The sequence below is a fragment of the Dendropsophus ebraccatus genome, chromosome 14, assembly GCF_027789765.1.
Source record: "Dendropsophus ebraccatus isolate aDenEbr1 chromosome 14, aDenEbr1.pat, whole genome shotgun sequence".
Taxonomy (NCBI): Eukaryota; Metazoa; Chordata; class Amphibia; order Anura; family Hylidae; genus Dendropsophus; species Dendropsophus ebraccatus.
In genome coordinates, this window is record NC_091467.1 from 63421463 (window position 1) to 63444654 (window position 23192).

General features: G+C 45.3%; 3 protein-coding genes across 5 annotated transcripts in view; 2 read left to right on the top strand and 1 right to left on the bottom strand.

Moving 5' to 3' along the window:
- MAP2K4 (mitogen-activated protein kinase kinase 4) overlaps positions 1-2426 on the top strand; it is a 28311-nt gene extending 25885 nt beyond the window's left edge. For all 3 annotated transcript variants that reach the window (XM_069953016.1, XM_069953014.1, XM_069953015.1), the window contains 3 exons: positions 239-387; positions 1019-1064; positions 1404-2426. In XM_069953016.1, the coding sequence (XP_069809117.1) occupies positions 239-387; positions 1019-1064; positions 1404-1517 (309 nt within the window). In that variant the 3' untranslated portion in view covers positions 1518-2426. The remainder of the gene's footprint in view (positions 1-238; positions 388-1018; positions 1065-1403) is intronic.
- A 6450-nt stretch (positions 2427-8876) lies between these two features.
- LOC138772542 (E3 ubiquitin/ISG15 ligase TRIM25-like) lies at positions 8877-11126 on the top strand. Its single transcript, XM_069953011.1, has one exon. The coding sequence runs from the start codon at positions 8887-8889 to the stop codon at positions 10489-10491; it is 1605 nt and encodes a 534-aa protein (XP_069809112.1). The 5' UTR covers positions 8877-8886; the 3' UTR covers positions 10492-11126.
- A 2653-nt stretch (positions 11127-13779) lies between these two features.
- Positions 13780-16414, bottom strand: LOC138772543 (nuclear factor 7, brain-like). The gene has a single exon (XM_069953012.1). It carries the CDS (start codon positions 16395-16397, stop codon positions 14835-14837), a length of 1563 nt encoding a protein of 520 aa, XP_069809113.1. The 5' UTR covers positions 16398-16414; the 3' UTR covers positions 13780-14834.
- Positions 16415-23192: the final 6778 nt, after the last annotated feature.

Genomic DNA, 23192 nt, shown 5'->3' on the forward strand with positions numbered 1-23192 from the left:
GGGGGTGGTCTGTATGTCTTTGCTACATAAAAGCTCCTCAGGGGCGGGGCCAGACAGCAGGACATTTGTTAGTATTAGAGCCAGATGGTGACTACTCTCTAATGGTGGGCCCTCTATCCCCCAAAATGCATGTGCCCCTTCTTCAAGGGGCTACTTGTGCAGACTAAAGCAATATTAGTCTAGTTTTGCACAAAAATATTCCGTCCTGTCATAAATTGTCTCCTTCTCCCTCCTATAGTATGAATTGGCGACAGGGCGGTTTCCGTACCCCAAGTGGAACAGCGTGTTTGACCAACTGACGCAGGTGGTAAAGGGTGACCCCCCGCAGCTCAGCAACTCCGACGAGCGGGAGTTCTCCCCCAGTTTCATCAACTTTGTCAACCTGTGGTAAGTCAGAAACATGGCTCCTCATCTGCTCCTGAATTCTGCTCCTGTCCTTTTGACACCGCTGCACAAGCGTCTTTACGGCACCAGAGGTGTGTTAGCAATATATGAATCGGCTTGATCGATCAGCCCCTATAAGGGGCAGGGAACCTTGGCCTTCCGGCTTTTGCAAGACTACAACTCCCGTCATGCCTGGACAGCTAAAGCTTTGGCTGTCCAGGCATGATGGGAGCTGGAGAGCCAAAGTTCCCTACCCCTGATCTATAACATACTGATAGCTTAGGTACCATTTTCATAGTGACAGGTTCCCCTATAGGTTTAGAAAATAAATAACAGAAGCTTCCTACAAGTAATTAGTCCCATTAAAGGGTTTTATGCTGCAAAAGATAGATGATGATATATATATATATTTTTTTTACATGTGACTTCACTGCCACCTTCTGGCCAGTTGGTACATTGCATATTTTCATTTATTTATTTTTTTAATACAGCTGTTGCTGCCACCTTCTGGTGAAAAGCTGTAAATCAATTTCTAGTGTCATTAACCCCTTTTTAGGTCCACATTTTATTTTTATTTTTTTTCTGAAAGATTGCCATGGCTTGAAATTTATTTATTTATTTTTTTACTTTACAGCCTTACAAAGGACGAGTCTAAGAGGCCAAAGTACAGAGAGCTTCTGGTGAGTAACTTTAAGGCAGAAAAATCCCCCAAACGTACAGCACAGCCATAACTAATCTTTTTAGATATTGCAGTGCATATAACGTGCCATAGGTGGCGCTAGCTATGACTAATCCTATGTAACTGATCGCATTTGCTGGGGGATGCGTGATTGATCATAGTGGGAATTCTGGGGCAGGTATCTGCTGCCTGTAAAGCTGATGCCAACTGGTAGATGGGCATGGCCCATGTTTATCTAAATGGTGTCCTCAAGTGTATACAGCTGTCATAGGGGCAGCAGTGAGGTCAGTTTGTTTTGCTATTTCATTTTCTTTTATCTCCCCCCCCCCCCTCCCCCCAGAAACATCCTTTCATTGTGATGTATGAAGAGCGATATGTGGACGTCGCCACTTACGTCATAAAGATCCTGGATCAGATGCCAGCCACCCCCAGCTCCCCGATGTACGTCGATTGACCTTGCTGCCACCTAAAACTCTAGCAAACGGCAACGAAAAAAACAAAAACAAGAGCAAGAAAGGGCTGGGAGCAAACCACACACAGACAGAGACGCAACCTGCACGACCACTCGTGACTTTTTTTTTCTCTCTCTCTCTCTCGCTCCGGCACCAAGTGCAATAAGATCCGTGTTTGTTTCCTATCTTTCCATTGTGTCTGTATGCTAAAGTCACTTGTAAATCGCATCCCGTTAATCTGCCGGTCACACCAAGCTCATCCGGGGACTGAAACACGTCGTCTTTCTGTCCGGAACGGGTCAGTGGAAACCGGCGAGACTGGAACAAAACCATCTCCGCTGCTGCCCAAATCTAAAGGAGGCGCCGTAAGGGTCCACCCCCGAGGTTCGCCTGTGTACTGAGGAGTCGAGAGAAAGAGACCGTCATGGAACCTTTCCCCACTCCCACTCTCCTAGAGGCGGGGCAAGGCAAAGAATATGAATTATATATAAATATATATATTTTTTATTATTTTTGAATAAAAAAACAAAAAAAAAAATTTTCTTCACAAAGTGCAATAGGTTAACCGATTCTCCGCCAGGTGGTCCCGTGACGGGTCAAATCTGGACACACTTTATTTTTATCCTAATTTTTTTTTTTTTTTTTTTTTTGCCCCCTCTGGCAGAGAATGGAGTTAAAGATGATTTTTTTTTTTTTAATTTTTTTAAAATGAATCCTATTCTGCTATAATTTTATGTTATTGCGAGTGTCGGTTGAATTTTCTTTTTTTTTTTTTCCCTTTTTTTCTTTTTTTTTTTTTTTTTAAAAGAATCATAAATGGTTTTAAAAAGAAACAACAAAAAAAACCTCTACCAAAAACACACAAAATAAATAATTATGTTGCATTGGAGAAATCTAACATTAAATAAGAGATGGAGTATAATGCTTGTTCCTTCTTGTTCTGTAGAAACTGTTTGGGCTGATGTGGCAGATGTATTTTCAACCATATTAATTGGTATTTCCACACTGAAATGATTTCCTAATGCAGCCTAGATTTCCCATGATACCCCTGGCTTTGCTTTTAGGCAGCAGAGTCTCATCACTCTAAGGAAATAAAATAGAAGCTTCTGCAGTCCTGCAAGGTAAGTCTCATAGGTGGCTTGTGCTCAATTTACATGTAGTTTTGGTGTGTATGCATGTGTGTAATTTTTTTTATTATATATATATATATATATATATATATATATATATATATATATTTAGAGATGAGCGAATCACTCGTTCGTTTCGCAAATCGCATACAAATTTTTCTCATTAAAACAGGCAAACTCTTAGCTCCGATAGAGGGACTATTACAGAGTAGCAATTTTTTTTCAATAGCTGTTGCTGTGACAGTGATAAAATCGGAATATGTCAATTATTCAATTGGTCATGAACATAGACAGTGGTGGACGTTGGTGGATCAGTGGCGTAATAGCAATGTTCTCCCAGGACAGCAGTGGACATTCATAAATAAGTACTTAGTGAGGTATTAAGATGGACACTGCGGTCCCTGTGACTTCCTACAATGCACACCCAGCATCCAGTGACTTCCTATAATGCCCATCCAGCACCTTGGTATAATGAACACCAGTCACCCAGTTACTTGGTATACTGGACAATGGGTTCACGGCTCCCACATAAACCCCCCACAATCCACCCTCCTATGCTCTGTCTCTCTCTATTTCTCTTCCTGCTCTAACTGCTTGCCGCCACCTTCTCTCCAATATACACAGCCGACTGGCCGCCTCCAGGAAGCCAATCACCTTATATCTAGGGGCGTTGCAGCTGAAAGGCGCAAGGGATTACAGTTCTGTAAGCTAATGTGCGGCTGCCATATTAATTCGCTACATATATACATTTATTTTGAACAGGCGGGAGGCATTGGATAGGTAGTGATGTCATCTTGTGTTTACAGGAAGTCAGCTGACCCAGCACAGACCACTTCCTCTGTCATTTTCTGTGAGTCAGGCAGATGATCACATAACCCATTTATAGCAATGAAGCTCGTGGATGCCGCTGTGCTGGGGTGAAACAGATGGCGCTGTAGAGCCAGTGATGGGGAGTGTGCATGATATGGGCAAAAAAAAAAAAAATTACCCTGTAGTGCTTCTTTAAGGCTGGATATAAGCATTAGTCGTGTCAGCTGGTGAATTCAGTGGGAATAGCCACCATCTAACGTCAATGGGGTCTAATGACTCTTTCCTGATGGCCGTTGTAAGAGGAGCGTTCTCTCACCAAGCAGAGTTAGTGCACACTCATCTAAGAGGGGGGAGGCTATGTTCAGCTTTAGGGGGTATTCACACATTCCGGGATTACAGTCCATGCACTGAAGATGTGTTACAGACCGGAATGTGGAACTCCCGAAACAGATTAAATCTATGAATCATCATCTCTTTGGCTGGCACAGATTGGGGACTAAGGGTCCATTTACACAGAAAGATTATCTGCGAAAGATTTGAAGCCAAAACCAGAAACAGACCATAAACAGAGGTCAGGTAATAAAGGAAAGCATAAGATTTCTTCTCTTTTCAAATCCATTCCCGGCTTTGGCTTCAAATCTTTGGCAGATAATCTTTCTGTGTAAATGGACCCTAATATCACCTGATAGTATTCCAAATAATTTACAAGCTACTTAGGATTTTTGATTTTATATCCCAAGTAAAGACTTGCTCCGTGGGCAGTTGTGAATGTTATACCCACTGGTGCTCCAACATCCCGCCTGGATCGCCAGTTGTTAAGAATTTCACAATCTAAAGTTGGGCACAAATAGGCATGAAATACAAATACAGTGGTGCCTTGGATTACGAGCATAATTTGTTCCGACACCGTGCTTGTAATCCAAATCCACTCTTAAACCAAAGCAAATTTTCCCATAAGAAATGATAGAAATGCAGACAATTGGTTCCGCACCCGAAAAATAATGATTTATTATTCTGAATAACATGTTAAAATTATGAAACAAACATCAGAAACAGTAGAATGTCATATTATAAGTTACTGTACAGTAATGGAGAGGATGGGAAACACAAGGGCTGACAAGAGACTGCAGGGAGCAGGAAGAAATGAGCAGGGCAGATGTGGTCACAGTATAGCAGCATTGTCTGTCCGGGGAGAGAGGGGTTACAGCTATGGAGAGATTACCTCCACAGTCCTGTCCCCTGATGCAAGCCCCAGCCTGAAGTGGATCTGCTATGATTTGGAAGGTGAGGGAGACTTCCTGGGTCAGAGTACAGAGCTGTAGACCCCGCTATGCAGACCATGCCCCTCCCCCACTCCCGCTCCCACCCAGTACAGGGAGCTCTTAAACCAAAGCAATGCTCTTAAACCATGTCACAATTTTGAAAAACTGTGAGCTCTTAAACTAAAACGCTCTTAAACCAAGTTACTCTTAAACCAAGGTACCACTGTATAGAAAATGTACTCTATAACCCTATCAATCAAAAGGGGGCACCAGTGCCAGGGCAGCTACTGCACTGACCACTTTAACTATAAGCATGTCTAATGACCCTGATTGACAGAAGCTATTGGCTGCACAGAGCATATATATGGGGGGCACAGGGGGCCTAACTAACTACTATATAGGGGCACATGGGACCTAACTACTACATGTGCTGGAACAAGAAGCTTAAAATGTTTCATGAGATGGTCAGAAGAATACTCTAAGATGGCCCTGACTGGATGGAGAAAAAAAAGAAAAAATGAATGACTAGTCAGTCAAGATGCCCCCTGTGAGACACTGGATGTAACTGCACTCTCTTATAGGGTCTGTAGTAGAGATGAGCGAACCGGGTTCGGGTTCGAGTCCATCTGAACCTGAACGTTCGGCATTTGATTAGCTGGGGCTGCTGAACTTGGATAAAGCTCTAAGGTTGTCTGGAAAACACGGATACAGCCAATGACTATATCCATGATTTCCACATATCCTCAGGGCTTTATCCAATTTCAGAAGCCACCGATAATCAAATGCCGAAAGTTCGCGTTCGGATCGATTTAAGCATGCTCCAGGTTCGCTCATCTCTAGTCTGTAGTGATAGTGGTCATGGTGTGGCAGTATTATGTTGTGGTATCATTGGTAATATCACTCTGTTTTGTTCAGGAGCAGTATTGATGCAATATGGAATCAGTGGTAATATTTATCAGGAATAATGTTATAAGATAACTATGTATTTATTATGGCAGTTGATATAGGATAAAGGGTTGAGGGTAGAGATGAGTGAACCTGGAGCATGCTTGAGTTGATCCGAACCCGAACTTTCGGCATTTGATTAGCGGTGGCTGCTGAACTTGGATAAAGCCCTAAGGCTATGTGGAAATCATGGATATAGTCATTGGCTGTATCCATGTTTTCCAGACAACCTTAGAGCTTTATCCAAGTTCAGCAGCCCCCGCTAATCAAATACCGATCGATCGGGTTCGGATGGATTCCAGCTTGCTCCAGGTTCGCTCATCTCTAGTTGAGGGCATTATGCTGTGTGTGGAGTCTTAGATTATTCTTTAGGGTACAAACACACTGTATTTCCCGCTGCGAATTTGCAGAGATCCCTGCCCTGTACACTCTATGGGCAGACAAACTCGCAGCAGGATGCACATCCCGCTGCAAGTTTGTCAGCAGCCGGCCCCGTTAACCCCCTGCCGCCGGAGTGTATACATAACCTGCTCACCACTCCGGCTTGCTTCAGGGCTCTCAGCATCTTCGGCGAGGCAGCGCACTGATTGGCTGAGCGGTACGTGCCGGGAACCTCCGAAGCAAGCCGGAGCGGGGACCAGGTAAAGTATAGGCTCCAGCGGCGGGGGGGTTAATGGGGCAGGCTGCTGACAAATTCGTAGTGGGATGTCCGCCCTATAAGATCAGCACCCTCCTCTCCTGACATCCTCTGTGCTGCTGTGACCTCCCCTATGAGATCAGCACCCTCCTCTCCTGACATCCTCTGTGCTGCTGTGACCTCCCCTATAAGATCAGCCCCCTCCTCTCCTGACATCCTCTGTGCTGCTGTGACCATCAGGGTGAGTTGGCAATATGTTTATTAGGGGCAGCGGAAGTGGGGTGGGCAATGCTTACTGGGGGTAGCAGCAAGGGACCAAACATTATGTTTATTGGGGTCAGCAGGGAGGGGAGGCAGGCAGTGTTTTTTGGGGACAGCGTGGGGGGGCAGTAGTGGATCATAATGTGGGCAGATTGACTGGGGGGGGGGGGGGGCAGGTTGGGTGGACAGCCCAGGGTACATTTAATCCGCCACTGCTTCCAGGCCGTGTCTTTCAAAATGCGCCCGTGCCTTGGTTTGGGTAAAAAAAAAAATAATTTAATCTGCAACAGCCGAGTTAAAGGGGTACTCCAGCGAAAATCTTTTTTTCAAATCAACTGGTGTCAGAAAGTTTTGTAGATTTTGTAATTTACTTCTATTAAAAAAATCTTAAGTCTTCCCATACTTATCAGCTGCTGTATGTCCTGCAGGAAATGTTCTTTTATTTCCAGTCTGACACCGTGCTTTCTGCTGACATCTCTGGCCGAGACAGGAACTGTCCAGAGCAGGAGACGTTTTCTATGGGGATTCATAGAAAACCGAGAAAGAGTTCCTGTCTCTGCCAGAGATTTCAGAGAGCACGGTGTCAGACTGAAAATAAAACACTTCCTGCAGGACATACAGCAGCTGTTAAGTATGAGAAGACTTGAGATTTTTTAATAGAAGTGAATTACAAATCTATATAACTTTCTGACACCAGTTGATAAAGATTTTTGCTGGATAACCACTTTAATGTGTGACCTAAAGTGTCTGTGCCCTAGGCCGGCAACGCCTCTCCTTTCTCCCTCCCCGCCCTCCTCATCATTAGGAAAGTCCCTTGCAGGATTTCTCCTATTCATCTAACAGTGCACATGTGCTGCTCCGGATTGTTAAGGCACATGCACACTGTTAAGGATGAGGCATTGCAGGCCCAGGGCACAGACACTCTAGGCCACGCCACATTGACTCAGCTGCTGCAGATTAAAAGATAATTTTTTAGCCTAACCAAGGCACCGGGCACATTTTTAAAGACACAAATGGGTTTAAAGGGGGTTTACATGATGCTGTATCTGAGACTGTATCATACATGATTAACTTAAATACACAGGCTCAGCTGATGGTATCTCTTATGACTGGCTTAGATACAAAGCTCAGTAGACAGCGAACAATACCACACGGGAATTTATCAATAGTTTGCCTGGCTTGCTTGATGGATAGGCGAGCAGAGGGGGCTCACGATTTACTCCCAAAACGGACAGCAGTTTGTATGTTAAACCATGTATCTAATCCCATTGTGTTATACTGTCTGCTGCGCTGTTGTATCAAAGGGCCCTATTCCACCGGACAATTATCGTTTGCATAATCGTTAACGATTAACGATCTCGAACGACCGCTATTGCGAAAGACCTGAAAACGTTCACTCATTTCCATGGAACGATAATCATTACTTATGATCGTAATTGCGATCGTTTTTCTTCGCTATTTATTCGCTATTGCGTTCGTATCTATTGCGAATAACTGAACGATGTCTTATTCAATGCGAACATTTTGCGAATGAGCAACAATAAAAATAGGTCCAGGTCTTATAAAGCGATCAACGATTTCTCGTTCGGTTGTTAATCGTTAACTGCATTTCAACCGAACGATTATCGTTTAGATTCGAACGATTTAACGATAATCTGAACGATAATCGTCCAGTGGAATAGGGCCCTAAATCTGTTATATGAGATACTGTCTTCTCAGCTGGCGTATCTAACCTTGTCATGTATGATACTATGTGCTAAGCTGCTGTATCAAAGTCCAATATGTTATACTTTTTTCTTCACTGGTGTATCTAACTGTGGTATACGTGTGTGATAATGTATCTAATCCTGAAATTTATGATACTGTGTGCTCAGCTGCAATATTTTAACCCACTATATGTTAGCGTCTATTTAGCCATTAGTACTATCTACTAAGCTACTGTATCTAAGCTTATGTGTGATATATGATTCTGTGTACTGCACTGCTGTATCTAATCCTGTCTTATGTGATACAGTCTATTGAGCCTCAATATCACGTTACAGTGTTTGCTGAGCCATATATCTAAGCCTATCCTGATTAATACGGTCTTCTGAGCTGCTGTATCTAAGCCTGTTGTGTATGAAACAGTTACTATATATATATATCGATTAAATACAGCAGTTCAGCTGAAAGTATTATGTATCACAGGCTTAGATACAGTATCACAGCAGCAGTCTCTCCTGTGTATTCTGCTGCCGTAGTTGCTTCATGTCCTGAAAGTGTTAACAGTCCGGATCCCTGTGACTCAATCGCGTCTCATAACGCCGTCGTCTTCCTGCTGCCAGCAATGGCGTCCGCTGATCTGAGGGAAGAGCTGAGCTGCTCCATCTGCCTGGAGATCTATAGGGATCCCGTCACCCTGAGATGTGGACACAACTTTTGCCGGGACTGTATTGACCAGGTGCTGGACTCTCAGGAGTCGTCTGGAGTCTACACTTGTCCTGATTGTAGAGAAGACTTCCTGGAGCGTCCGGCACTGAGGAGAAACACAACTCTGAGTAACATTGCTCTGGGCTTCCTCTCTCCTCCAGAATATGAGGCCTCTGGGATCCTCTGCACCTTCTGTGACCTCCCGATCCCAGCTGTTAGGTCCTGTGTGCAATGTGAGACCTCCATGTGCCACCATCACCTGATCAAGCATGACCGCTCCGTAGAACATACCTTAGTTCCACCCAATGCTTCCCCGGGGTGTAGAAAGTGTGACCTACATAACAAGACCTTGGAATATTACTGCTGCCAGGACTCCACCTGTATCTGTGCAAGGTGCGTGTCTTCTGGACATGGTGGACATCAGGTGGAATTACTAGACGATGCTCTACAGAAGAGGAAGGAGAATATGAAAAATGTTCTGGAGAAACTTACGACAAACATAGAAGAGACTAAGAAGAGAGTCCAGAGTCTGCAGAACAGAGAGCTAGACATTCAAGAAAAAGCAAATGGCCTAACCAAGAGGACCCAAACCATGTTTGGGGACCTAAGGAGGCAACTAGAAGTCCTTGAAAAGAGGCTTGTGAGTGAGATCTCCAAGCAGAAAGAACAGGCGACACACTCCATCCTCGATCAGATCCAAGAGCTAGAAGCCAAGAAGAAGGAGTTGACTGGGAAGATGTCCCAACTGAAGGAACTGTGTGACACTGAGGATCCTATAACTGTACTAAGGGAAACACAGGATGAGGACTTTTGGGATATCCAGGTGACAGGACATAGGTGGGAAGACAAACTTTGTGGAGGAGGTGACCTAGATGAAGGTCTGATCTCTGAGATGTGTGAAGAAGCTCTATGTAGGATTATGAGTGGAGTAAAGATAGGGATCCAAGGGCCGGGGCGGACAAGTCTCCTGATGGATATTAACACTGCTGGAAACCATGTTCTACTATCGGTTGACTCAAAAACCGTGACCTGGTCCAAAGAAAACCTGACCTATCCAGCAACCCTAGAGAGATTCCAGTACCCCCAGATACTGAGCATTGATAGCTTCCATACAGGCCAACATTCCTGGGAGGTGGAGACCAGTGACACTGGAGGCTGGAGGGTCGGGATGTGTTACCCCAGTATAGACCGCACAGGAGACCAGTCCCTCATTGGGGACAACAAGAAGTCTTGGTGCTTGAGGTGGCAGAAAAATCAGTACTCCATCCTCCATGACAATGTGGAGACCATGTTATTGGAGCCTTTGTGCCATAGGTATAGGATGTGCCTGGACTATGAGGCTGGGCAGCTGTCATTTTATGAGGCTAGTGACCCCACCAGACACTTACACACCTTCACTGTTACCTTCACTGAGCCACTCCATGTTGGTTTTCGGTTACATAAGTCATGGGTTAAGATTATCAGTCCTGAAAAACATGAGGGGGCGCTATCAAGGTTATCAATGGCTGATATGTACGTATGATGGTAGGTGATTGATGGTTCCCCTACTGCCTTGTGGAGGGGCCCAATGTGGTATTTGCTCTACATATATGTTCTCTAGACTAGACTAGAAGATAAGAATTTCAACCCCCCCTCACTGAGATGACTCTAGCTTCTCCATATCGTAGTGCCTTCAGAGTTCCTCTATACAGCTTATGGCCCCTAAGATGTCTCCAGACCCTCATTGGCCTTTAGTGTTCTGATAACTCTGCTAAGACTCTATGTTAATCCAGAACTAGCTATTGGCCTTAAACTGACCCACCATTGTTGGGCCGCGTTCTGATGCATGAGACTCGAGAGGTCTCGGAGAGGACAACCTCATCTTCTACTGACTGAACCACAGGGTCCACCACATGTATTACATATAAAGGTTAGCTGAAGGAACCCCAGTCAGGTGATGATATTGGCACCACCCTTGGACCCTCTACAAAATGACTGCACTACACATGGTGGCCCGCCAATCTTACTGCTTTTGGAGTAAAAGAACATCAACTGCACACCTTTTTTTTTTTTTGCTTTTATCTGACAAACTTAATCTAGAATCACTGGAAATAAACTGAAAATGAAAAGATGTGGTTGAGGGTTATTCCTGTGGATAGGCAAAACTATTACACACAGAGAGGCACACTATGCTTGGTGGTTATAGCTCACGATCAGGCCTAATGGCTATGTTTTACTCTAGGTGACGCTGATGCTTGAATGTTTTACAACACTAGAATATAACCATTATCATTCTCACTCAGGTCACTGATAACGTCACAGCGTCCTCTATGGTCAGTGTTAACGTCACAGTGTCCTCTATGGTAAGTGCTAACTTTACAGCGCCCTCTATGGTCAGTTAATGTCAAAGAGTCTTCTATGGTCAGTGTTAATGTCACAGCGCCCTCTATGGTCAGTTAATGTCAAAGAGTCCTCTATGGTCAGTAGCACCATTACAGGGTCCTCTGTGGTCAGTGTTTTAGCTTTTGGCTCCCTCCTATCGGACATCCTGGAACTACTTAGGACAGACCCCCCCCAGCGCCCCCAGCCGACAAACGTTGTGACTCTTTAGGCCCTACATTAGGTACTATGCTTCCAACCCACTACCACAAGACAGCATCACACAGCATAGGATTGGATACAGCAGATCAGCAGGCGTTATCAAAGGGGTAAGACAAAGCTTAGTGGTGGACAGGAATCTTAGGTGCAGGGGTCCTGCCATCTCCTGATTGACTAATACAAGGTTCATCAGTCAACAAAAACAATAGCAGATGAGAATAGCAATGTGTGTGATGTGTCCTGCTGAGTGATATGTGTAGTGAAAGTGCTAGATGTATAGTAGATAGTATATGTCCATTGAAAACTCGCTGCGTGAAATCCACGACGTTACGTGTAAACCCACCCTTCGCATGCATGTGCCACTAACATATTAAACATGCATTTTTCCCCACAGGCTTATATATAGTAAAAGAAAAATTCACAATATACCATATACTAACAGCACGCTGCATTTAAAAAAAAACATCATGGACCCAACAAATCTATTACAAAATATGATAGCATTTCATATCATACAGCCATAAGCTGTATCCATGTTTTCCAGGACTCCCTAGGGCGGCATCCAAATTCTTTAGCCACCAGTATTCAAATGCCAAGCTCCCATTTAAGTTAACAGGAACTAATTAGTGATTGATGACGTAAGGGGACGTTCAGACGTAGGGATTTTTGCAATGAAATCCGCTGCAATATTCAGTACCATTATAGTCTATGGCCCTTCATTCTCGCTGCAGATTTTTATTCCACTGCGAGAATGTAGTAACAGCCATCGTTAACTATGTATCTGCCGTGCCTGTAACAATAAGAAACAGCCAATGCTTACACACCTGTGTTCCCCCTGGTGTATTCCTGCTCAAGGCTCAGTCAATCAGTGCGCTGGCCTGCAACAGCCTCTGATTGGCTGAGCAGGCCATCAGTGAGCGGGGACCCAGAGACTTGAGCAGGAGCGCGCCAGGAGGAACGCAGGAGGGTAAGCATTGACTGTTTAATATTTTTACTGCCACAGCAGATAAATAGTTAAACATGGCTGTTACTACATTCCCGCAGCAGAATGAAAATCCACAGTGAAAATGGAGGGCCATAGACTATGACAAAACTCGCTAAGTGTGAACTAAAGGGTGCCTAAAGAGGTTTTCCGATTCAAACTTACTTCTCCTCTATCTGTAGAATAGGGGACAAGTATAAGATTGCGGGGGTCTGACCTCTGTACCTTCCGGGGATCTCTAGATCGGTGTCCCAGCTCCTTTGTTATAATTGGAGCTTGGGTATGCTTCGTGACCTGCAGCTCCATTCATTCTCTATGGAGCCGCCGGAGAAAGCCAAGCACAGCACTCAACTCTTTCCAGCAGCTTCATAGACAATGAATAGAGCTGCAGATCACGCATCAACCCGCAGCTCCATTCATAGCAAAGGAGCCGGGATGACAATCTAGAGATCCTGTGGATGGGGGACAAGTAAGGTTAAATAAAAAAAACCCTTTAAACATGTTTAACATAAACCAGACAAAAAGTGGACCCCTATGCTCTCCAATGCCAGGGCTGAGTTTTATTCCCAGTCCGGCCCTGCTCAGAAGTCAGTATCACACATGATAGGATTAGATACACTGGCTCAGCTGTCTATATTAAACGTGATAGGATTAACTACAATGGCTCAGCAGTCAGTATAATAAATGTTAGGATTAGATACAGTGGCATTAGTGATACAAGTTATATAAGGCTGCTTTTTTTCTGGGAACAGTGCCACACGTGTCTATGGGCATGACTGGTATTGCTCATTCCAACTCAGTAAATGATGCTTAGACACGATACCAGACATGGCCTATGGACAGGAGTGGCGCTGTTCTGAAGAAAGCCACCATGTCTTCCTCAGATGAGTATCTCAGCGTCACCTGCTTACCTCTGGCATCGGCCTGTAGTAGTATGTTCATGGAGTAGACATGTTCATCATCATTTCCATACCTGATCCTGCAGAGTGAAGGAGCTGGAGCTTCAAGAAGGAAGGAACCATTGAGTCTTCCTGTCATGTGTGCTATATGAAGGTACAGGCCCAGTGGCCTCTATGTATAGGGTATGGGGTAGGAAGCATGAAGGGTTGTTTATACCAAGGGGGTATGAGGGCATCGGTATGGGACGTACTCTCAGACACCCAATGGCATCTCTCTGATACATGGTAGGAGTAGTAGTTAGGAGCCCAACTAGTGACCTGATTCCACATCAGGGAATGAGTGAGAATTTTTCATTTTGAAACCAGAAATGGAAAAAAAATAAAAATAAAAAATTGGTTCAAACTTTTTATTATGCAAACAATTTTTTTTAATTTTTTTTTTAAATTAGGAATACATGGCTGCTTTCATCCAAACACCCCTGTCCTCTGATTACCTCTGCAGCTCCACTGAAGTAAATGGGGCTGCAATACCACACACAACCTGAGGATAAGTGGGGCGCTGTTCATCCTGAACTCATCATATAATCAGAATTTACCTGGGAGGTAAGTTAGGAAGCAATGCCCCTTACACGTCCACTGTTACTACATCTGCTTAAGGCTATGTTCCCGCTTGGTAAAAATGGCAGGCATTTTTATTGGACAGCATCATTTACTGGCAAATAACGGCCGTTATAGTAATTCATTATAATTTTGATGGTGTGTGAACATAGCCTGAAGGGGGTTTCCAGTTTTGTGTAAATCAATCTTTCAGTTCTTCATCAATATCAAGAACTCTGCTTACTGTCAGTAAATGGAAATGAGCAATTATAAATTGATAGGTCATTCATGTGTTAATGGAAAACCCCTTTAAGACCCCTGAGATGATCAATCACTTATTACAAATTAGGACAATACATCTAGATATAATATAAGCAAATAAGAGAAGACACACTATCACTTTAAGAGATGGGCATCCAGTGCCAGCCTAAGGGCAGTGCTGGAGGTAATAGGGGCCCACAAATAATGTAACAATATGGGGGCGACCCACTGGTGTGTCCATGATCATATGGGGCCTAATATGTCCAATATGGCCGGTGACCTCCTCACTGTCTAAGACTCTTGAGTCCTCCATATACTATACATTTACATATATTATCCATTCAGAAGGCTTGAAAGCTTTAACGGCAATCCTAGGAAGGCGGCCATATTGGTTGTTTACTCACTGGAAAACAATAGTAGACATCTTGGCAGAACCGACTCCTGAAGAAGAACCATTTACTCTGTTATGAATGTCCATGATTGGTAACATCCATGGAAGAGGGCAGCCATCTTCTACAACCTTCTCCATCATACTTGTCCATAACGACCTCAGCTACAGATCTTCAGGCACCCATCCTTCAGGACACAGAAGGCAGCATAAAGGGGCTCGGTGAAAGTTGCGGTGAAAGTGTGGAGGTGCCTGATGGGGTCGCTGAGCTCGTAGAAAGACATCTGCCCAGCATCGTAGTCCAGATAAACCCTGAACTTGTGAGAAGACAATTGCTGAGGTAACTGAATGACTTTGCTGTCGTGCATGACTGAATACTGGTTACTGTTATTGTAGTAGACCTTACGTAAGCACCACGACTTCTTATTATCCCCGATCCAAGCCTGGTGCCCACTCCGCTCTATACTGGCATAACACAATCCCACCCTCCAGTTTCCAGTCTTACTAGTCTCCACCTCGAAGTAATGGCGTCCGCTGGAGAAGCTCCTGAAACTCAGCACTTGGGGATCCTGAAACCTTCTGGTTGTTTCTGGACGGTTCAGCTTCACTTGGGACCAAGATGCCGTCTTCAGGTCATGTGATATTTTGACATTCTTACAGGCAGTGTTCACGTCCAGGACAATGTCAGTGGGGGCTTGGACGTTGATTCCCTTCTTCACATTTTTCACTATTTCGGATATGCCTTGTATCAAGGCCTCTGAGATGGAACCTTCATCTATATCGTCTACAGAGTCCACCTTATTCCTCTCCTCGTCCGTGAAGACACCACTGAAATGGTCTCTGTCTGACTCTTGCAGAATGGCAACTGGCTCGATCATGTTACACAACTCATTGACATACAATATTTTACTGTATATCTCATCTTTCTGGACTTCCAGCTTCTGGATCAGGTCGGAGGCCATGGAGGTCACCAGGTCTTTCTGTTTGAGGATATCACTGAGGACCTTCATTTCCAGGTCCTCCAGCTGTCTCCGGATGTCTTGAAAGAGGGCGATTACCCTCTTTCTTACACCGGCCGCCTTCTCTTGTACTCCCCTCCTGCGCTCCTGAAGATCTTGGACTCTTTTTTCATTTTCGGCCTTCTTGGAGTTGAGGTTCTTCAGGTGAATGTTCATCTTATCCTTCTTCTTCTTGGCGGCTACTTCGAGGAGATCCACCTGGTGGCCTTGGTGCTCAGGGGCTAGACAACAGGTGACACATATAAAAGCTGCATCTTCTGAGCAGTAATATTCCAGGGTCTTTTTGTGGATAGAGCATTTGCCGTCCTCCATGAAAGCAGTAGGCTCAGTGAGGACATGTTCTCTTGACTTACTATGGACTCTCAGATGTCTCTCACATAAGGACACTTTGCACGACAGACAAGACTTTGAAGCAGGTACCGGAGAGTGACTACAGTAGGTGCAGTAGATGGAAGTCTCTGGTTGGATGGTCTGGAAACGCTCAGCAATGTTTCTCAATGCGATGGATGTATAAAGCAATGGACGTTCTCGAAATTCTTCTCTGCATTCTGGACAAGTATAAACTCTAGATCCCACCTGGGTATCCAGTGCGCGATCAATGCACCCTCGGCAGAAGTTGTGCCCACATCTCAGAGTTACGGGGTCTGTATAGATGCTCAGGCAGATGGAGCAGCTCAGCTCGTCCCTTACGTCGGCAGAGGCCATGACTGATACTGAAAGTCTCGTGTGGACACACGTAGTAGATGTTATGACATGGCAAACTGAGGTAACTCTAAAGTGCCCGGAGGAAGCATAAGCGTCACACCCACTGGATGTATCGCCAAGACTGTAGACATCTCAGAAGGGACATGTGTCTCTGAATATACATCAGGGGGTTAATATGTGAGGTTCTGTGTCCGAAAGATAAAGGAGAAAGTTTACAGAGACCAGGGGTAAGATGAGGGGAACAACGACTGCAGAACAAAGATAACCATTACCGAGTATGTATGTCTGAGCGGACGTGTGTGTGTATATGTGTGTATATGTATATATATATATATATATATATATATATATACAGTGGTGCCTTGGATTACGAGCATAATTCGTTCCGGGACTGTGCTTGTAATCCAAATCCACTCTTAAACCAAAGCAAATTTTCCCATAAGAATTCATTGAAATGCAGACAATTGGTTCCACACCCCAAAAATAATGATTTATTATTCTGAATAACATGTAAAACAAATGAAACAAACATTCAGAAACAGCAGAATATGTGATATTATAAGTTACTGTACAGTAATGGAGAGGATGGGAAACACAAGGGCGGACAGAGACTGCAGGGAGTATGAAGGAATGAGCAGGGCAGATATGGGCACAGTATAGCAGCGCTCTCTGTCCGGGAAGAGAGGGGTTACAGCTATGCAGAGATTACCTCCACAGTCCTGTCCCCTGATGCAAGCCCCAGCCTAAAGTGGATCTGCTATGATTTGGAAAGTGAGGGAGACTTCCTGGGTCAGAGTACAGGGCTGTAGACCCCGCTATGCAGACCATGCCCCTCCCCCCTCCCCCTCCCACCCAGTACAGGGAGCTCTTAAACCAAAGCAATGCTCTTAAACCAAGTCACAATTTTGAAAAACTGTGAGCTCTTAAACCAAGTTACTCTTAAACCAAGGTACCACTGTATGTGTATATATATATATGTGTGTGTGTGTGTGCGTGTGTTTGTGTGTGTGTGTGTGTATATCTCATTATCGTGTATTACGGAAGTCACCTCAAAGCCCATGATAAATGTAAAATGATATCAGATGCACATGGTTAGGAATATAACTACTGTGAACTGTCCCCTAAATACAAGAATATAACTACTATAATACTGCTCCTATATACAAGAATATAACTACTATAATACTGCCCCTATATACAAGAATATAACTACTATAATACTGCCCCCTATATACAAGAATATAACTACTATAATACTGCTCCTATATAAAGGAATATAACTACTATAATACTGCTCCTATATACAGGAATATAACTACTATAATACTGCTCCTATATACAAGACTATAACTACTATAATACTGCTTCTATATACAGGAATATAACTACTATAATACTGCTCCTATATACAAGAATATAACTACTATAATACTGCCCCCCCTATATACAAGAATATCACTACTATAATACTGCTCCTATATACAGGAATATAACTACTATAATACTGCTCCTATATACAGGAATATACTACTATAATACTGCTCCTATATACAGGAATATAACTACTATAATATTGCTCCCTATATACAAGAATATAACTACTATAATACTACCCGCTATATACAAGAATATAACTACTATAATACTGCTCCTATATACAGGAATATAACTACTATAATACTGCTCCTATATACAAGACTATAACTACTATAATACTGCTCCTATATACAGGAATATAACTACTATAATACTGCCTCCTACCTGTGAGGAGGTGTGTTTGTAGCTCTCCTGCATAGCTCTGATGCCTGGAGAAAGCCCAGGGCGGGGCCACCCTGGGTGGGGAATCTCCCCAAGCGAGGCCCAGGCTCCAAGGCCTACACTGGGAGACAACTCCCAGCATTCTAAGGTGGATGAAAATCCCAAAGTTTCTAGTAATCAAAAGAACGTAAGCAGCACAAGTAAACTGAAAGATAACAAGATGGAAGTCAGTGAGAAAACAGCAGCAGCAGCAGCAGGAAGCCCAAGGCAAAGCCAGCAAGGTGAGCACATGGTCAAACAAGCAGGAGAAGCAGCAGGTGCACAGCCCCCCACTCCTGCACCCAGGCAGAAGAGGACATCTCTGGAGAGACAGACTCTGCAGGAGAACATCAGGCAGCAGGTGATGGTCTCCAGGATGGTGGGTCACGGCAAGACCAGATCTGCAACAAAGCTGGAAGGAAAGCTGGAACCAGGTGATTGCAAACAGCCTGAGAGAGCACAGAGGCCTACACCTGAGGAGAAAGAGCCAGAGAGACCAGCAGCACCAGAGAAGGAGCCAGAGAGAGCACCTGAGCTGCAGATGGCGGAGGAGATCCCAGGTCTGGTAAGGAGGATGGGGGAGCTAAAACACCATAAGCAACTGCTGCAAATGCAGATTGACTGTATTTACAATCTAAAAACTGTGCAACCAGAGAGTAACACCCTGTATGATGCTAAGCTGCACTCACTGAGCATTGAGCTGGCTGATGTGGTGAGGGAGATGGACTGTGTCCTGGAGAGGATGGGGCCTCTGGCTGAGACTTACCACAACCAGGAACGCTTTGCTGCCCAAGCTCAGACTGTATCATCCCAGTCTAGACCCTCAGACGCTGCGTCTATGTCCCAGCGAGGGCCACGTGTCATCCTGCAGGCCCCAAGTTTTGTATTCCAGAAGGAGAAAAAAGACCAGCTGGGACAACCACATGCACTACAAGTCCCAGCCAACACTGTACAACAGCAGGACATTGGAGAGTGTGGAGAGTCATCTGTGTGTGAGACTGTGGACAGTAATGTTAATCCTGGTGTACATAACCCTCAGGTAGCAGCACATGGACTACAAGTCCCAGGAGAAGCAACATCGGCACCACAAGTCCCAGCCAACACTGCCCAGCAGCAGGACAGTGGACAATTATCTGGGTGTCAGACTGTGGACAGTAGTGGTGGTCATGGTGTACCTGAGGTGTCAGGGGTTGGAGGGGATACGCAGTCTGTGTGGGACATGGAACCATCTGATGATGCCATGGTTGATGGGGTGGAGGAGGTTAAAAATAATGTTGCATGTGATTTCCCCCCATTAAGCCCCCCACATGTTGAGGCTGCCCCCTCTAGTACAGATCCTCACCCTAAACCCCCTGAGAGTGCCCCCCGTCAGGAACCCCCCAGAAACGCCTGGAGTCGGGGGGCTCCATCATTCACCCCCAGTGCCCATTATACCGGCCAGGCGTTTAAGAGGAGGAACGTGGTGAGGTTCAAACATAAGGGCAACAAGGAAGACCTTCCTGCCAGGAGACTGGTGATCCGGGAGCTCCTGTGCCACCAGATGGGGTTTACACCAGCCGACATCCTGGCCGTAATAAACCTTCCAGACAGACAGGGCTATGACGTTAGCTTTAAGCTCATGTCCAGTCTGGATCGGTTTTGGGCGCAGTTTCCCAGGTTTAGGGACACAGAGGGCTGGAGTAATTTCATCCTCATTCCCATTTCTAAGCCCGATACGGCCACGGTAAATATCATCTTCTGGAATGAGTCTGTTCCCCCCCAGGATATAGTGGTATGGCTCAGACGACACTGTGACCTCATGTCTGACCTCACCAAAGCCCGTGACGATGATGGTATCTGGACTGGAGGGTGGCGGGCACTGGTGAAACTACGGCAGCATAATAACATCACGCTGCATCTCCCCAATTCCTTCTTCATTGGGAGAGAGAAGGGGGTCTGTTTCTACCCCGGTCAGCCCAGGAAATGCTTTAAGTGCGGTAAACTTGGTCATGTGGCGAGTGTGTGCACGGTGCTGAGGTGCAACCTGTGTGGGGAGGTCGGCCATGTCAGTTCCATCTGCAAGAACATCCGCTGTAACCTATGTGGTAGGATCGGCCACCCGCACAGGGAATGCCCAGATGCCTGGCACAATATATGTGGAGACCTCCCTGACCAGGACTTGCTGACAGCGACAGATGTCTTAGAGGAGGAGGCTTTAATATCAGGGACAGTACTGACCAGACAGGAGGTCCTGCAGGGGTCAGACAATGTAGAACCAGGTCCATCATCAGAGGGGGTGCAAGCACACACACAGGGGGTACAGAGACGCACAGAGGGGGTACAAGCACCCATAGAGGCCACCTCAGACCAACAGCAGTCACAGACAGTCTCCTCTAGGTCACCATCTGTATCTGAGGAAATTAAGTGCAATAAGAGGAAGAAAAAAGACCCGTCCACCCGAAAACCTGAGGAGAGTCCCAGCGCAGGCCAGAGGGCCAAGAAACCAGTCACTACCATTGATGGAGTCATGGTCTTATCTAATAGATATGATGTCCTCTCAGAATCAGATGGTGACTATGAGAAAGAGCTAGGAAGGATAGATAAAGAGTGTGAAGAGGACACAGGGCTCCCCCGCACAAAAAAGAAAACACCTACTGTAGAGACTCCAACACAGTCAGATATGGAGACTGGGGGTAGAGACAGCGACTCTGACATATAATGATGGCAGTCACGTATATGGTATTCCTCTATTGTCTTCTCATGGCTGGGTTCTCATTAAACATCATCTCCAGTAATGCCAACAGTATAAAAGTAAGAAGAACAAGACATGCAGTATACGACCATCTGAGACACCTTAATGCTGATGTCATCTTCTTACAAGAGACACGTCTGACGTCATCTGGACTGTTGTCTGAGGCCCAGAGAGATTGGACATCTGGTCCGTCCTTTTGGTCTCTGGCTGTAGAGCCTTATGCGGGAGTAGCCATACTTTTTACCACCACTGACGTGACTGTACATAGGATGACTGAGGTTGTTATGGGAAGGTGTCTGGTCCTTGAGGTCACTGTCCACGGCAGACGGCTTAGATTTATTAACATCTATGGCCCACAGACAGTGACCGAAAGGATCCATGTGTTTAATGAGGTGAAGCCATACCTGTTTACCTCTATGCCCGATGTATTAGCTGGAGACTTTAACGTTGCCCGGTCATCAGGTGACAGGTCCTCCGGCAGAGCTGTGGTCAGGGACTCTACAGTCCTTAATAATATCATTTTGCAGGCTGGTCTGAGTGATGTGTTTACTCAGGGTGGAAGGAGGCCAAAATTCACATACTGCTGTGGTAACAGGAGGAGTAGAATAGATCTGGCGTTTGTGAATCCCACAGAAACTATTAGTGGTATAAATGAGAAAGCCGTCCCATACTCCGATCACCTGGCCTTGTGTTTCTGTCTGGGAGTCGCTAAACGTCCAGATCTTGGTAGGGGGTTATGGAAACTTAATTCCAGCCTCCTGGATGACGTTCATGTCCAGCGTTGTGTTCACTCCCTCCTTCAGAACCAACTTGAGAGAGTGGATTTTTATAACAGTATGGCTGACTGGTGGGAGGATGTCAAGGAGGAGATCCGCTCCCTCTTGAAGAAACTGTCTATTAAGAAAGGGAAGAGTAAGTATGGCCAGTATCTAAGACTGCGTAAAGAATTGGAGTCACTCTATTCGGCGGGTGAGGGTGACCAACAAAGGATTGACCGGCTGAAATCTGAGATAAGGCAGTATCAGTACAGTAGGTATACCTCCCTGGTGGTTGAACGGGATTATGGGTCCTTAGGGTCTCCTGATCCCTTTGAGAATTGCCGGGAGCGGGTGGCAAAGAAATTAATCTCAGGTCTCACTGACTCCCAGGGTGTTTTGCAGGAATCGCGGGAGGGTATCTTGGGGGTCGTGAGATCCTACTATACTGACTTGTTTCGGAGGAAGGCTTTGGATAAGGAAAAAGTGACCCAATTCTTGGAGGCAACTCCAGTGCCTGATACTAATAATTTGGACTTTTCTCCTTTGACAGCAGAGTTAACGGTGGAGGAGGTCAAAGAGGCCATTGATAAGTTACATCTGAAGAAGGCACCAGGTCCAGATGGGATAACAGCAGAATTCTATAAGAAATTCAGAGACCTCTTGGCTCCAATCCTTGTGGATGTATATAGGAATTGTCTAGAAAATCACCTGATGCCTCCATCCATGAGGGTCTCATCGTTGATTCTGCTGTCTAAAGGTAAAGACCCTAGCGACATCAAGAACTGGAGGCCAATTGCCCTCTTGAATGTCGACAGGAAGATTCTGGCAAAAATTCTGTTCTCTAGATTAGTTTGTTTGTCCCCGGCACTGTTGGCAGGCTGTCAGTATGGCACGGTAAAAGGGCGGAACATCTCTGGAGCGGTGCTCTCTATCAGGGAGATGTTTGAGAGATGTAAAGCCCTTGGGTGTGGGAGATATGTTGTAGGTCTTGACCAGGCTAAAGCCTTTGACAGAGTAGATCATGTTTATCTATGGGCCACTTTATCAAAGTACGGTATTCCGGGACAATTCATAGATTGGCTGAGAACTTTGTATTGTGAGGCTGAGAGCTTTCCTCTGATCAATGGTTGGCAGGGTGGCACGTTCAGGGTAGAGGCAGGGGTGCGACAGGGTTGCCCACTGAGTCCACTGCTGTATGTGTTTGCTATCGATCCGTTCCTGAGATCACTGCAGCGGTGGGGTTTTCAGGGGGTACCAGTCCCCCATTGCTTGCCCCTGGATGTTGTTGCTTACGCGGATGATGTGACTGTAGTAATATCTGAGCCTCGTGAGGTGGAGATGTTGTCTGCAGCCATCAGAAGCTACTCGGAGGCCTCAGGGTCTCTGGTCAACCTTGAGAAGAGTCAAGCTTTCTGGACATTGAATACAGACCCAGATTTTGATCTGCCGCAGTTTGCCAAGGCCTCCACCCATATTAAGATCTTAGGGGTTAAATTTGGGAGGGATGAC

Bases quoted from the DNA above. Each gene is read 5' to 3' on its own strand.
- LOC138772542 (XM_069953011.1), top strand. From the start codon at position 8,887: ATGGCGTCCGCTGATCTGAGGGAAGAGCTGAGCTGCTCCATCTGCCTG.
- LOC138772543 (XM_069953012.1), bottom strand. From the start codon at position 16,397: ATGGCCTCTGCCGACGTAAGGGACGAGCTGAGCTGCTCCATCTGCCTG.